This window comes from Marmota monax, unplaced genomic scaffold (genome assembly GCF_021218885.2).
Source record: "Marmota monax isolate L192 unplaced genomic scaffold, Marmota_monax_Labrador192_F-V1.1 WCK01_AAM20220418_F8-fsc00087, whole genome shotgun sequence".
In the NCBI taxonomy this organism is placed as follows: domain Eukaryota; kingdom Metazoa; phylum Chordata; class Mammalia; order Rodentia; family Sciuridae; genus Marmota; species Marmota monax.
In genome coordinates this window covers 494,473-509,450 of record NW_026693476.1, presented here as the reverse complement: position 1 = coordinate 509,450, position 14,978 = coordinate 494,473, and the positions used below count along the sequence as shown (strand labels likewise).

Below are 14,978 nucleotides of genomic sequence, written 5' to 3'. Positions count from 1 at the left end.
ATCTCTTAAACCCCAGAGCTGTGCCTTTGACACGCTGAGGCCAAGGTTGGTTTGTATGCTGCCTACCCTCTGCCTCTGCTTCACCTTCAATCATTAGCTCTATGCTCCGATTTTGATTTCTGGATTGGAATAGAATTAAATAGTCCTTTTTTTCTTTCTGAGTAAATCTGCTATCCATTTTGATTTCCTTCCTTGCTTTTTCCTTGGAAGGTGTCTCCCACCAACACTCTCCCTGTCATCTATGATGGTACTGGAAGACACAGGTAACTGCTTTATCAGGAAACTTTCAAGCTCATTCAGAAAGCTTTCTAATCACCTACTTTGTGTTCCTACAGAGTTGCAGACAAAGACCAAGGTGACATTGGTGGAAGGCGACATTCTGGATGCCCAGTGCCTGAGGAGCGCCTGCCAGGGCATCTTGGTTGTCATCCACACAGCTGCTCTTATTGATATCTGGAATATCCATTCCAGACAGGCTATCATAGACGTCAATCTGAAAGGTAGAGTGACCTGGGTTGGTATGTGGCAGGTGAAAGATGAGGGTGGCAGTAAAGAATGAGGAGGGGTAGAGAAGCCCCCACCACCAAACTCCAACTGTGCTCTGGCCTAGGTGTCTTTGCTCATCAATCTCAGTTGACAGAGCCCAGGGCTATTATTTTTTCAGGATTTTACATGAGGAATCCAGGGCTGAGAAAGGACAAGGAACTTGGCCAAGGCCCCACAGGTAGACCCTAGAGAGAAGAAATTTAAATTCACACCTGTGCGGCTTCATCCAACTTGAACCTTGTCCTCCTGCTCCTTCATTCCAAAGTCACCTTGACTCTCATTTCAAGCTCTTGAGGTCCATTCACCCCCTGCCTCTCTGGGCCAGAAGAGACCTTGCAGGTGCCTCTTCCTTCATGCTATTAGCTTTTGTGTGAGGGACAATGAGAACATCCAAAAATTCCCACCTCAGGGAAGAATTCCTCTCCAGAGAACTAGCATAGCTGGCCCACAGAGGACAGAATGGTCAAGCATTTGCCATCCTATGATATTTCATTACCAATAATTGGATCCCATTTCCATAATCCTAACTCTTCTGCTCCCACTGGGTCTATACTTAATGTTGTAGCTCCTACACAAGTGCCCAAAGTAACTCCTCCTCAGACTCTCATCACTAAATGCTAGGTGGTTCTTCCTGAATTGCATTTCCAATCTACTCCAAATTGAGATAGGTTAGTTCAAGGAAGTCATATAATATCTGAGCTCTGGAGGACAGTCTTCCCTGCACTAGTGTCCTCAAGCCCCTGGCCCATCTGTCCTCTATGCCTTGACCTCAATTCACTCAGTGACTCCTTTTTTCAAAGCAACCCAGTGGTGCTTTCTGATCTCCAGCACTATCTAAAATGAAGCCTTTCCCAGTTTCTACATAGCTGCACCACTAACCATCCACATTGCAGGATGGTACTGTGAGTAACTAGATATTCATTTTCGGTCCCTATCTCTAAGGCCTTTGTTTATTCTAACAGAATACAAAATGAAAACAGCAGGATTATATGCATCAGTTTACCAAAATACTGTCACAGCTTTAAAAAATACATCATAATTATTGACTTTTCCCTCTGCTAGTAAACCAAGTCAAAATTTTCTAGATACTACATTAACAATTTTCAAATAAATGAGGTTGCCTTTCCAGAAAATCAAATTTTTGTAAAAGTTTTAAACGGAAAAACATAAAAATAAATAAATGCACATATAGGTAAACAAATGAAAATGATCCTTTGCTCAGGACATCACTTCCTTCTTCAAGAGAATGCATTCTACCTCTCCTCCAGGACTTGCAGATCTACACTGCTACAGGGATTCCAGACAACTCTAATATTATAGGTCTTCCCAACAGAAAGCTCATGCTTCTCGTCAGTTCCAACCAGGCTCAATAGTAAAGTCCAGTGTGGGACTGAAGAAAGCTAAGTAAAGGGAATGATTACTACCCCTACTGCTCATAACTAGGCAAACAGAATCACAGAAAGAGCTGGGAGTGAGCCTTTGAGGGAACACACGGTTGGGAACAGAGGCTGGGTCTCCATCACCTCCCCACAACTTGATAACCATTTACTTACGGACTCAAACGATGCTCTTGTGACAAAGTTTTTATTGACTTTCAACAAATGGGAAACATGGCAGCACTCTAATTTCCATCTAACAGTGCATGTCTTCTATAAACCACTGTGCACGAGTTAATGTAATGTGAAATTCCAGCTGTCCTTGAGAGTATGGATTCCTGAATTTTTAGATTTCAAAAGATTTATTTTTAATGAAATGATACACATGAAAATAATTCTTTAATGTCCAACAATAGAGTAGAAACCCTATGTCTTTTTCCAAAATCAAAGGACACACACATACACATACACACTCACACATACACAATCTATGAAACTCCAAAGCCTAGAAATCCTTTGTTATTAGAACCCAAATGTTAGCCTCCTATCCTTTGTGTATTCTTTTTATTTTTCCCTTTTGTGTGTGTGAGGTGTCATGGATTGAACCCAGGGCGTTGTACATGTGAGGCAGGCACTCTACCAACTGAGCTATGTCCCCAGCCTCCCTTTTTATATTCTTCCTATGGCTATAGCATGGCATTAGTCAGCACAGAAAAAAAATTGCACATAGATCTGTAGCAAACCCTCTTTTCTAGGAGGAGAATGAGATACATATAAATCTATGGTCATGGTGTTTTAGGGTTATTTCCTGATACTGACAACTTATTCCCCATATGCAGGTACCCAGCTCCTGTTGGATGCCTGCATCCAAGCTAGTGTGCCATTCTTCATCTACACCAGTTCAGTAGAAGTAGCAGGACCCAACTCCTACAAGGAGATCGTCCAGAATGGCCACGAGGAAGAGCATCATGAAACTATATGGATGGCTTCATACCCCTACAGCAAAAAGCTGGCTGAGAAGGCTGTGCTGGCAGCTAATGGGAGCACTCTGAAAAATGGGGACACCTTGTGGACTTGTTCCTTAAGGCCCATGTACATCTATGGGGAAGGAAGCCCTGTACTTTCTGGAATTGTGAATAGGGCCCTCAGGAACAATGGAGTCCTGGAAAATACAGGAAAGTTCTCTGTAGCTAACCCGGTCTACGTGGGCAACGTGGCCTGGGCACACATTCTGGCCTGCAGGGCTCTGAGGGACCCCAAGAAGGCCGTGAGCATCCGAGGACAGTTCTACTACATCTCAGATGACACACCCCACCAAAGCTATGATGAATTGAATTCCACCATGAGCAAAGCAGGTGGCGTCTGTCTTGATTCCAGGCAGGGCCCTCCTCTCTTTCTGATGTACTGGCTTGCCTTCCTGCTAGAGATAGTGAGCTTCTTGCTGAGTCCCATTCACCAGTATCAACCCCCATTTACCCGCCACCTGCTGACATTGTCAAATAGTGTATTCACCTTCTCCTACAAGAAAGCTCAACAAGATCTGGGGTATAAGCCCTTATATAGCTGGGAAGAAGCCAAAGAGAAAACCATGGGGTGGGTCACTTCCCTGATAGAGGAGCACAGGGAAACCATGAAGACCAAGTCTAAGTGATGTGGAGATGGCAGGGATATGGACATGGGTGCTGTCAGGAGCTATCTGTCAGGTTCTTACTCCTGGTTTCTTCCAGAAACTGAGAAGCCCAAGTCCAATAGCCTCCCTTTCACACAATGGCCAACTTAGTCTCTTCCTCAGAAAACTTCCCAGTTACTGGTCCAACCAAAAGCTTTCTGCCTTAATTTCTGAGGAAATTAAGCTGCTTTGCTTAACCTGCTGTTATCAGTTTCTGTTGCCAGTTTGGGACTGTTTGGGACATCTTATAACCTAGAGTTTTGTCTATTGATTCCATTATCTTGCTCCTAAGCTAAAGTGTTTCTTTTCTTTGGAAAACTCCTGTTCCTTCACAAACTCAATGAAAAGACCAATAAATGTTTAAAAACTAATCTGCAGGAGGTGTCTCTCTGTTGATACACACTTTTTTTTTTTAAACTTTCCCTTGCATTTCCAGTTATGGCCGCCTCTTGTTTAGAAAAGGAGAATAAACCATTGGCATATTGGTTTTGGGGCCTGGAGGAGGACTTGAGATTAATTTAACCTACAATGTTTCAGGCATGTACTAGACGGCTGACATTCCAGCCTCAGCAGATTCACTAGAAGGCAGGGATCCCAGTTCCCGTGTCACAATTGAGGCAACTTTGCTCACAGTCACTGGTTCATGGCTAGGCCCGTTCATCAGGGAGACTCCCTTGAAAGCTCCCATCTTGCCTCTGAATCCTGCAATTTGCACCGTGTTTGTCAGTGGGACAGCAGAGCTATGGAGCACAGGCTTACTTCCCTCTGGTAGAGTCACGGGTCCCTTGATTTACCTCCTTCCTTCCCAGCCCAGTGCAGGAGGATTTCTAGAACCAAGAGAATCCTTGAGGGGTACCTGGGAGGTCTTTATGCCTTCATAAATGGCCCTGGGCAAAAAAGATGAGACTGGAGGCTTCTAGCCTCCACCTCCAATGTCAGAGTCCCTGAACTTTCTAGAACACACCTGAACATGTGTGTGTTGGCCCTTCTGGATCTTCATAACCCTTTTTCAAACTTTCAACCCACATAATAAAGAAAAACCATGAATTCCTGGGAAATTAAAGAGAGTCGGTCCAAATCCCCTCTCAAAATTTACCTCTATATAGCCTATACACCCCGCAAAGTGGAATCACACTCTCTCTCAGTTCCAGATTTAACCGCATTTCCCTCCTTCTTCCTTCTCCCCTCTGCCTTTGGTCCCATCTTATATTACTTTATCCCTGTATATTCTTAGCCTCTTTCTGTTCCCTCCGTCTCTCCCTCTTGCCCTTCTCAATTTCCCTAAGGACAGGGGCCCAACTGAGACAAGTGCAGGGACTTAAATTACATAGGCATGAACCAGAGAACCCAAAGTCCAAAAGTCAGGTCACAAGGGAAACAACTGTCCCTGGTTACATCCTAGGCAAATGGGGAAGGAGCCTTCTCTCCTGATGGGCAGATCAGAGTCTTTGTGGGATTCCATTGCCTGCAGCTCTGGTTTCCTTCCTATCACCAATGAGAAAATTGAGGCCTGTTAGACGAAGTGACTTGCCTAAATACACCCAAATTATCAGTAGTAAAGCGGGCTGTGACCACCATCTCACCACTCTGCTGCCCAAGAACAGGTTGACACGCCTACACTTAGAAAGGGAAGAGTGTGAAGCAGTGTCTGCAGGGCTTGAGAAACAGAGACTTATGAGGAGAAGCTCAATGCCACCAAGAGCGAGCGGCTGGATTACATTACAGCAACTGCCACATCTCCTCCTATCACCTGTGCATGCTCCAGCCATACTAAGCTACCATCACTGGTCATGTCACCCACCTTACCTGAACAGTCCGGGAGCCAGAGCTATCCTATCTCCTCACATCTAACATCCAGCCACACACATAGTACACCTACGGAACAGACATGAGCAGAGCAATGGTGGCCAGCCTGGGGCCAGGGCTGCTGCCTCTGCTGCTGCTTCTACCCAGATTTATTCAAATGCAAATTTATTCAAACCAAACAGCTATTGTGACATTTTCAAGTAACTACTCACAAAGTACCTCTGCCACCCCCAATTCAATTAATGCTATCCCTTGTGATGATCTCTCTCTCTCTCTCTCTCTCTCTCTCTCTCTCTCTCTTTCACACACACACACACACACACACACACACACACACACACACACATCTCTTCTGTTGGAGACACAGGCCAAGGAACATCTCTACTTTCCCATTTTCTAAACCCAATCTTAATGGCAACTGTAGTTCCAGTTTGTCAAGGAAGAAGCAGGTCTGCATAAAATCTACCAATTCCACACCTGATTTTATTGGCACAGGAAATGTTGATAATTCCAAATTTGATTGATTTGAAGGACATATGAAGGATTTCACAGGTGATTAATGCTAATATTAGATCATCTGGAGTTTCACCTACAAGATAAAAAGATATAACATCCAAAATTGAATGAAATAAAGGATATAACATCAAAATTTCCTTGAATGAGGCTTAAGAATATAGACACTTAAAACTCTACCTTGAAAACAAGAATAGATTATATCTAGAGGTAAAGGATGGAATGCGGAATGGAGATTCAGTTTTCATTGGGTTCATGAAATCTATAAGGCCATAAAACAGGTGACCTAAAAAGCTTCCACAATTCTATTTATATGTACATTGGAAAGAATTTCCAGGTGTTACTGTAAATACTCAACATATTATTTCAGCAGTACTAATTTAAGGCAGATATTGTAAGGGTAAAAGAAATTGAAGTTAAAGCGTAAAAGTTAAAGGGTTAAAGACCGGGTGTTGTAAAAGTTTCTAAGCTGCAAGGTCTGAGTTAAAATGTAAAGGAGGTATTGTTAGGTTTCTATACTACCTGCAAAACCTGAAATTTCTGTAGCTGTTAAGACAATGCTTAGAACCGCCCAGTAAACATTTCCCCTGGCTGTTTGGTTATTTAATAACTGAAGGGCTCTGTGTAACTGCTCACGTAGTCCTCTAGGCCCTAAAACCAATCAGTTTGAATGTGTACCCCGTTTAGAAATGACCTATCACTCCAGCCTGACCTGTTCCCGCCAATGAATGAACTAATCATGTTTAGGAGTTGTTGTTCAATTTTCCCGCGCCTCATGATGATTTGTTCTGATGTATACAAAGCTCTTCGCCCTCCCCAAAAAGTGTACTTAAGCAGTGCTCAGCCCCTGCTCGGGGCTCTGGGCTGCTTTCCCTTCTTGAGTGGGCATGGAGCCCCAGCATGCTGGTTCAATAAATCCCCTTCTGCCAATTGCATGAGTGGTCACTTGGTGGTCTCTTTCTCCGACGTTTCGCGGGACCCTTACGATATATTCTAGATAAAGTTTTATATTATTAAGGTATTTCTGGTCCCTTGGGAACTAACTCTTTCCTCTGTGGTTTTGGATTTACCATCGTGTTTGAAGTTTTATGTAGTATTTGACATGTGCCAGGGAAATGATAGATGGAATCCACCCCATATGCAGGCATCAAGGGTAAATGGAGATTCACGTAACCTAACCCTAAGTTTAACCCTTCACAGGAGCCCTGGGTGCGACTACCTTGCCATTCCTGGCCTCTGACATTTTTCCTGGAATCTACCAAGATCCTTCTGACTTGCGATCTCATGAGCTCCTTCCCCAACACCTCACACTTGTTCCTCTCCTCTCTCCCCACCCACCCCAGCATAGACAAGGTCAAGGATTCATCTCCATACAGCACTGGGCCAAGGTTGCAGCATCGTTAAACAGTGGCTATCCAAGGCCAGTAATAGTCTGGGTCTGAAGTCATGAACATGATGCCCATAGCCTCTGTAGACTTCAACCCAGGGAGCACTAGAATTACCTCCGCAAACCACCCATGATGCTTCCATCACTTTCACTTAGACCTATGCTCAGGGCACTTCTAGCAAGATCTTTCCCAGCCGGGTCTCTACTAGTATCTCCAAGAACACACACTGCCCAACAAGCCAGATAAAGTGTCCATTGCCTGATTTGCAGGACTTTCAACACAATGTTCTACAGTTACACAAGACCTCAGGAGAGATTCTGACTGACCTTGAGTCTGCTGGGTTAATAATCCCCCATGCACAGCAGATAAGATCTTGGTACTAAAGACATCCTCCTGTCCTTACCACCTAACCCTCTATCATTCATCAAAAGTCACACTTCTAGTTGGCAGAGTAATTCACCACAAAGAAGTCAAAGTTGATTGTAGTCAGTGAACAAAATCAGCCTTCACGTTCACCCTTACTGTGTTAGAATGTGCCAACTTCTCCGTCTTCTCCTTCCTATCTTCCCATCATCAAAACATCCTGCTTGCAAAGGGCAGCTGAGGTGTAAGGATTCTGTGTTTGGGATAGAAGTCTCTGATAGATTTATGACTGGCATGCTAGGTGGCTAGGGAGTTTCTGTGCAAAGACACAGAATGCCTGGCTGCAAAGATACAGGATGCCTGGCTGCTATAGCAGTGCCCCGCTTTATGCTCTGTACTAGAGTCTTATCAGCCTCGACTTTGATCTCAAGCACACAGCTCCTGGAAATAACAAAACTCTCTTGTTAGATAACCACAATGTTTCACCAAGCTCTGCTGCACCTGAACCTGGCCACATAACAGTCACTTTAAACAATGAATTTTCTTGAGAGCTACACAATGCTCCTAACATTGCGTATTGCAACTACAGTATGTAACTGAGGAATAAGCTGCATGATGTTGCTAACTCTATAACCTACCTAATGACAATGGACAATAATGTAATACTGATGCCACTGACCTACTATAACCTATTGATATAAATTAAGCTGGTAGCTTGGCCATTCTGCCATTCTGCCATCTTTCCTGCTTCTGCATCTTGTCTCTGTGTCTCTTATTGTTTTCTTTACACTGAGGAGAAAGTGTGAGGGGAGAAAATCTGCTCTGGTCAGTGAACTAAGAAAGTCGGAGACATAACTGTGATTATTAAATGAAAACAAGATGCCTTTCATGCTTCTTCATGTCTGTGTCTTGATCATTTCTTCCTGATGAACTGCTGATACAATGCTTACATCATGGGCAGAGACTAGCTAAGGAATGACTTGAACAAAATCCAGTCTAGCTGACAGGTTCCCTTCAGTATCATCAGAAACCAGTAAGTTATATTTCCAAGAATGGATGGAATACATTTTTTGAGAGCTGAGGGAATACATTGTGATTCAAGAATTTTATAAATTAGAGGTTATTTCCTCCTCTAGACAACTACCTATCCCTGAACTTTCCCCCAAACCCTGCAGGAAGCCATCTGTGAAATGCATGAGAACCTTTTCTAGGCATGCATCTAGGGAGGGAATAGGTCTGGCATTGGGAACTTCCCATGACTCTCCCACAGAGACAGACCACCCAGTGCACGTGATCTTCCCCTCCAATCAGCTAGAAAGGTCCCTCGCAGTAGCACCAGGGATGGGCAGTAACCTGTTAGGAACTGAGCTGCCTACCAACCTCCACCACTATCCTATTTTGTTGAAGAACTTTCTATGGAAAGTCTTTGATATTTCCCAATATAAATAAAGCAGACGTGGGCTTCTTTGTGTGTCAGAAGCTGGACCCATCTGGTCAGCTTCCCTGTCTTGCTCCTCCTTTGAAACTACTTTCTGTGTTCTGTGATTATTTTGCCATTTTATTTCTCTTTGCTTTTATTTCTCAGCCAGCCCATTCCACCAGAGGGGAACCCCATGTCCACCGCCTGTGTGCGACATGGGCCGTAAAACCCTTTCTGAATATCTTTGTCTTCATTCCTTATCGATTTGTGGGGTTTTACGGCTCATGTAAGCCCCAGCAGATTCTTGATTTACCATGGAAAGAAATTACAGGACCTGACAAAGGATGCACAAGAAGAGACTTATTCAGGAAAGCAAGCAATAGAGCAGGATATGCACTCAAAGGGAGAGGGATTGCAGAACTCTAGAGAAAAATGTGCTTAAAACTCTAGAGGAAAAGGGCTCAGGAGACCTTTAAAGGACACTTTGTAAAGGGTGGACATGAGTGGAGGTGGGGTGGTGTCAGCATAATCTTGATTCGTTTGATGACCGCTGAGCATGCGTGGGTCCCAAGAGTCTGGTTCTTTCAGAATCTTTGGATTGACACCAGTGCTTGGACTTTCCCCATTGCTCTCTCTAGGCTTTTTATGTTAGTCTTAAAATTCATTCTGTCACCTAACAAGGTACATAGGCACAAATGAACTGGACTTCAATACCCTTAAGTTTTATTGAGTTTTAAGAAGGTGGTCCTGGGAGGAGAAACAGGCCTAGGGTGGGGGTGAGGTAAAGGTGAGTGTTTTCATGGAGATCTTAGATGGATAGTGATGGTCCTTCTTTCCTTCCCTGTCTGTTTCTCTTTTACCTATCCTATGACTTCTATGCCACCTTATTTCTTCCTGCCCTGATTTTGACCTCTTATTCTCAAGGTTGATGAAGGTTGAAAATCTATCTTCCAGAACTGCTTCAAGCTAACAAGGGTGTGGGCCCTTCCTAGTCAGGGATGGAAAGTCTCACCCTGCCTGACCTAAAGGAGACACAGGAAGGTTGAACTCCATTGTTGAGATGGGTCGAAACATTTCTAGCATTACCATCATCTTAAGCAGAAATTGTTGTAATGTGAATGATGCAAAATCTATCAGAAGATGAAGAAGGCATCTAGTCATTACTCTTGACATATCCTTTTGTGTGTGGTAGTTCCAAGGGGTAAGTAAGCCAAGAAGTTGAGGAGTAAAAGATGAAGGATTATTAAGCAGATTCACAGATCAGGTACTGGTTTTTGATAGAGTGGAGTAATCCCCATAGCCAAAGAAAAAGAACCAGCACCACAAAAAGGAGCAAGATTTCTGGTACATAATACATAGGGAAACTTAAGATCTTCCTTCCTTTTGAACAGGACCATAAAGACATGAATATTGATTGTGGCTTCAGCAAGGTCCTGATCCTGTAAATTCTTAAGAAGAGTAGATTTAAATCTAGGCACATGGGTCCATGCAGTGCATCCCTGAAATTTAACTGTGAATACACTTAAAATATCTTTTTTTCATCCAAAGTCTTGACATTTTTTTTTCTTTTTTTTTTAAATTTTTTATTGTTGGTTGTTCAAAACAGTCTTGACATTTAATTACAAAATAAATATGGATTTCCTGATTAACAACAACAAGCAAATTGTGGTTTATAAAAACGAATATTTCCAAGTTTCCATTCACATTTACGTAGTTTTAAGCCTTTCTTTTGTCACTGACTACATATAAAAACCTGTTTTATTCAGAAAAAATTGACCTAGTCAGCCACATGGAGTTAACCAATAAAAAGTAACGTGGTGTTCTGCTGAACTGTTTTGAACAGGATTATCAGCAGAGGTAGAACTGCTTCTTTTCTAGGCTTCTTTTGATTCTGGACAGGTAATAAATTACTATATCTTTATTCTCCCAATTTAATTACTCAAAAGTATAACACCCTAAAAGTGGTCAATTTAAAATAGGAGCACACATTTAGCAACTGCCAAACTGTGTTACATTAAGACAGCATAATCTCAAAATGAAGCACGTGTTAAATACCAGCCGGTTCACTTCAGGTCATGCTGAGAGTTCTGGTTTACTCCTGCTCCTAGTTTGGACCTGTTGGTGCAAACAAACAATCAAAACCTCATGGGCCCTGTGCAAATTATGTACTGTGCCTTTTTATTTCAAAATTAGTTGGCAAATGACCAAGACCAACAGCTGAACATTAACTTTTTTTATTGACTATAAGGAAAAAAAAACCCTCTATGACGAAGAGGTGGCAAGTTAAATGGGGGAGGCAAAAAGAGGGTACCTCTGAGCTATCCATGAAGACGGATTTGGACATGACTCTAAAAAACTTCATTGTCCCTTTGCAATCTTTTCAAGTTTAAAAAAAAAGAGTCAGCTTTGTCCACTTGTAGCAGTTCAGTGTGTTAATCTCCTTCTGATTCAAGCAGTTTTTCACGTTGTTTTTGGAAAAAATACACCACTTCTATAAAAACACGTTTCAATGTAGTCATGAGCTAGCTACAGGACTCTGTTGTACACACACTCCTGTCATGGGAGATTCTTCTCCGTCAGCCCTATTGCCTCGTCGTCAGATGTCACTCAGTCATGTAATATACAGGTGTATTAGCAGAAAATTGGTGAGTTGGATGCCCAGCTATGCCAGTCTCTTGGCAGGGACTGGAATAGACAAATTTATGTCCATAGCTCCATTCTGTCCAAAGTCCAAGGTGTTAGCAGCCACTGGGCCGCTCTGGTAGGCCTGATTGCTTTGATTACCAGAAGAGGAGGAAGATGTCGAGGAACACAGGGATGTCATGGAGTGGTGACTGTGGCCAACCTCCATAGAATCCTGAGTACAGGAGCTATTTGTTGAAGAATTGTAGACCTTGGTTGGGTCCAGTTACCCAAAGCTTGCTGTCCATGGTTTTGGTGGTAATGATGGGAAATGTTTCCATGCTGATGATGCAATGCATTCTGCTGAAGGGCTATATGATAGGTTGTTTCTTGAATGGGATGGGTTTCAGCAGTGATTTGTGTAGGACCTTTAGTGTCTGACCAGCCAAGAGAAGCTGGAAATTGCTAACACACCTGGGGACTGTGTGACTCACAGTCCATGGCCTGGATGGCAGCCGTGAAATGCCTGCCACTGTGCCCATGCTGGTGTGTCAGGTCTGACCTGTCTCTCCCACTGTTGCTCCTCCCCTGTGATCCACTGAGCTCCACAATGTACTGGAGGTTATGTCTGAAGACTGGAACTGCTCCATTGCAGGGCTTGAGGATACACTATTACTTGTATTTATACCTCCATCAACTGTTTTCTTGAAAAAACTGTGCTGCAGGGCATAATGAGGTTGAATCTGAGTTTTGAGGTCATAATCAAGCATCCTTAAAATGAGGTCTTTGAACTTCAAGTAGTCAGCTGCCATATGACCTGACTCCCCAGCATGCCACCCACCAGGTCCTCCTCTTTCTACTCCAAGAATATTATGAAGTTTATGGGTTGTTGGTGGTTTGTACTCTCATTTTCCATCTTTGGTCTATAAGTGCCAAGGGCCATCTGGCAACTTCTCAAAAAACTTTCTTGCTTTGGGTGCTTGGTCAAGAATATGAGCAGGTGGAATACCCAGAACTTCCACTACTTTATTCATCTGATCTACCTCATTGGCACCGCTGAACAGAGGTTCTCCAGCATGCATTTCAACCAAAATACACCCAAGGGACCACATGTCAACAGCAAGATCATAAGGCATTTCCAGTAGCACCTCTGAAGACCCATAAAAGTGACTCTGAATATACTGGTATTATCCTCTACCCCAACTGACAAGAACTGCCAAAGTCAACAATCTTGATTGCACTGCATTTGGGGTTACAAAGAAGGATTTTCTCAGGTTTTAGGTCACAGTGAATGATACTAAGTTCTGGAGTCTCAAGGAAAAGCAGTGTAGTGCACATCTGTCGTGCAAATTTTCGTGTGAGGTTCAAAGACACCACTAGGAAACTGGTGTTCCTTAAGTCATAAAGGTTGTAGGACAGCATTTCAGAAACTAAACAGAGATGGTTTCCAAACATAAAGTGGTGTTTCAAATGCACTATGTAGTATTTCATTTCTGTGTCATGCTTGTTCATGAGCTCCAGAAGTTACACTTCTATTTGGGCTTGATTTAGAAAAGCTTTCTTGTTCTTTATTATTTTAATGGCAACCCATTCTTGCTCCACCCAATCATATGCCTTTATAGCCTGTCCAAAGGAACCTTTGCCTATCAAGAAGTCAATTTTGCAACGATCCATCCACTTTTCTCTGTTTTTTACAATAATCATTGTTATCATCATCATAACCATTATTGTAAACCTTCCACTCCTTCTTATGACTAGATTTGTCTCCCTGACCTGTTGGTGTCTCTGCTTCTTTTTTGCATAGTAAACTTCATTAATATGCTTATATGTTTTGATCAAGTCAACAGAAAGTTTTCTCAGGAGAGCAGTTAGGGGATCATGGAAGGTTTGGGGCATCCGCCTCTGTTTAGTTAGAGGTTGCTAAATCCGGTCAGAATATGATAAGGCAGAAAAAACCCTGTTAGTCACTTACATTTGTCTGGTGGTGGTCACTGTACTGATGTGAATGGGGCATCTATACAGTGCAAGCCGAACTGATGAAAGTTTGCATGCTGAAGTCTCTCCTTCTGTATGCATGGTCTTCTTTCAAGTCTGTTATCATCCTACTGGGGTGGGGGAAGGGAGGGAAGAATCCAGTACTCAGGCTGGGGATGTGGCTCAAGCGGTAGCGCGATCGTCTGGCATGCGTGTGTCCCGGGTTCGATCCTCAGCACCACATACATACAAAGATGTTGTGTCTGCCGAAAACTAAAAAATAAATAAATTTTTTTATTAAAAATAAATAAATAAATAAATAAAACCTATAACACGCTTTCCCGCGCTGCGCTAGCCTTTCTCCCAGGGGGCGCTCTGCTGCAGTTGTCCGCGCCTTAACATTCTTGGAAGGGCTCCTGTGCCCCAACTCCCAAGAAAATGCCCTAGAGGCTGCGGTGGGGGCGGGGAAGAGGCTGCTCTGCATTGCAGATATCTCAGCAATTCCAGATTCTGCACCCAGATCCAGGATGCTCCTGCGGCCACCACCATGCTCAGATCATGCCAGCACCGTGCCGCGGCCTTCTAAAATTACCCATGGAGCCATCATAAAAACTTTTTAAAGCTGTGCACTTTCTTCCGTGCTTTTCCATCTCCTGAAAGCCTCCTTAAAATATCTAGATACAGATCTTCTCACTTTGCAAGGAGCAGATGTGAGGGAAAAATCCTTTCCATAAGTTTTAAGTAAGATATAATCACCAAGTTGAAATGTTGGTGTCTGAGCTGAGTTTTCAAGAGCCAGAGGACCTTGTTAGTATATTAATCCTTTAGGCTGAGGAGTCCCATCAACTCTGGTTACAAGACAAGTTTGATTGGAAAGCGGTCCAGGAGTTTCAATCAATGGAGAAAATCAAGCCCCTATGTCCAAAGGGCAGTTAACATCCTTCCTTGCCATGTCAAACATGGCAAAATTACCCAAGGCTCTTCTGAAGTAATTCCAGTTGATCAAAGGGAGCTCTGAGAGACCTCAGGTACCCTCAGCCTTTCATGGCACATCAACTATCTTATCTCTTATGATTTCCCTCTTTGTATAACTTTGTATAACTCAAGTGTGGGTGGACTCTGGGGCAGTCCTTGCTCCAGTGTCCAGGGTCTCTGGGACTAGAGTTATTTTTCCCTTATTTTGTATGGCGCCTTGGGGCATCTTTGAAGGAGGGGGGAGCTTTTGCTTAAGGTAAGGCAAGCAATTAGGCCTGTTCTGAAGCCTGGATTCATTTCTTTGGAGCCTTCTTATTTTCTGCTCT

General features: G+C 43.2%; 1 protein-coding gene and 1 pseudogene across 9 annotated transcripts in view; one reads left to right on the top strand and one right to left on the bottom strand.

The window, feature by feature from the left end:
* Hao2 (hydroxyacid oxidase 2) overlaps positions 1-3,962 on the top strand; it is a 54,877-nt gene extending 50,915 nt beyond the window's left edge. For all 9 annotated transcript variants that reach the window (XM_046458189.2, XM_046458190.2, XM_046458194.2 and 6 more), the window contains 2 exons: positions 336-500; positions 2,762-3,962. In XM_046458189.2, the coding sequence (XP_046314145.1) occupies positions 336-500; positions 2,762-3,573 (977 nt within the window). In that variant the 3' untranslated portion in view covers positions 3,574-3,962. The remainder of the gene's footprint in view (positions 1-335; positions 501-2,761) is intronic.
* Positions 3,963-10,655: 6,693 nt separating this feature from the next.
* LOC124101934 (dual specificity tyrosine-phosphorylation-regulated kinase 1A-like) lies at positions 10,656-14,546 on the bottom strand (annotated as a pseudogene).
* Positions 14,547-14,978: the final 432 nt, after the last annotated feature.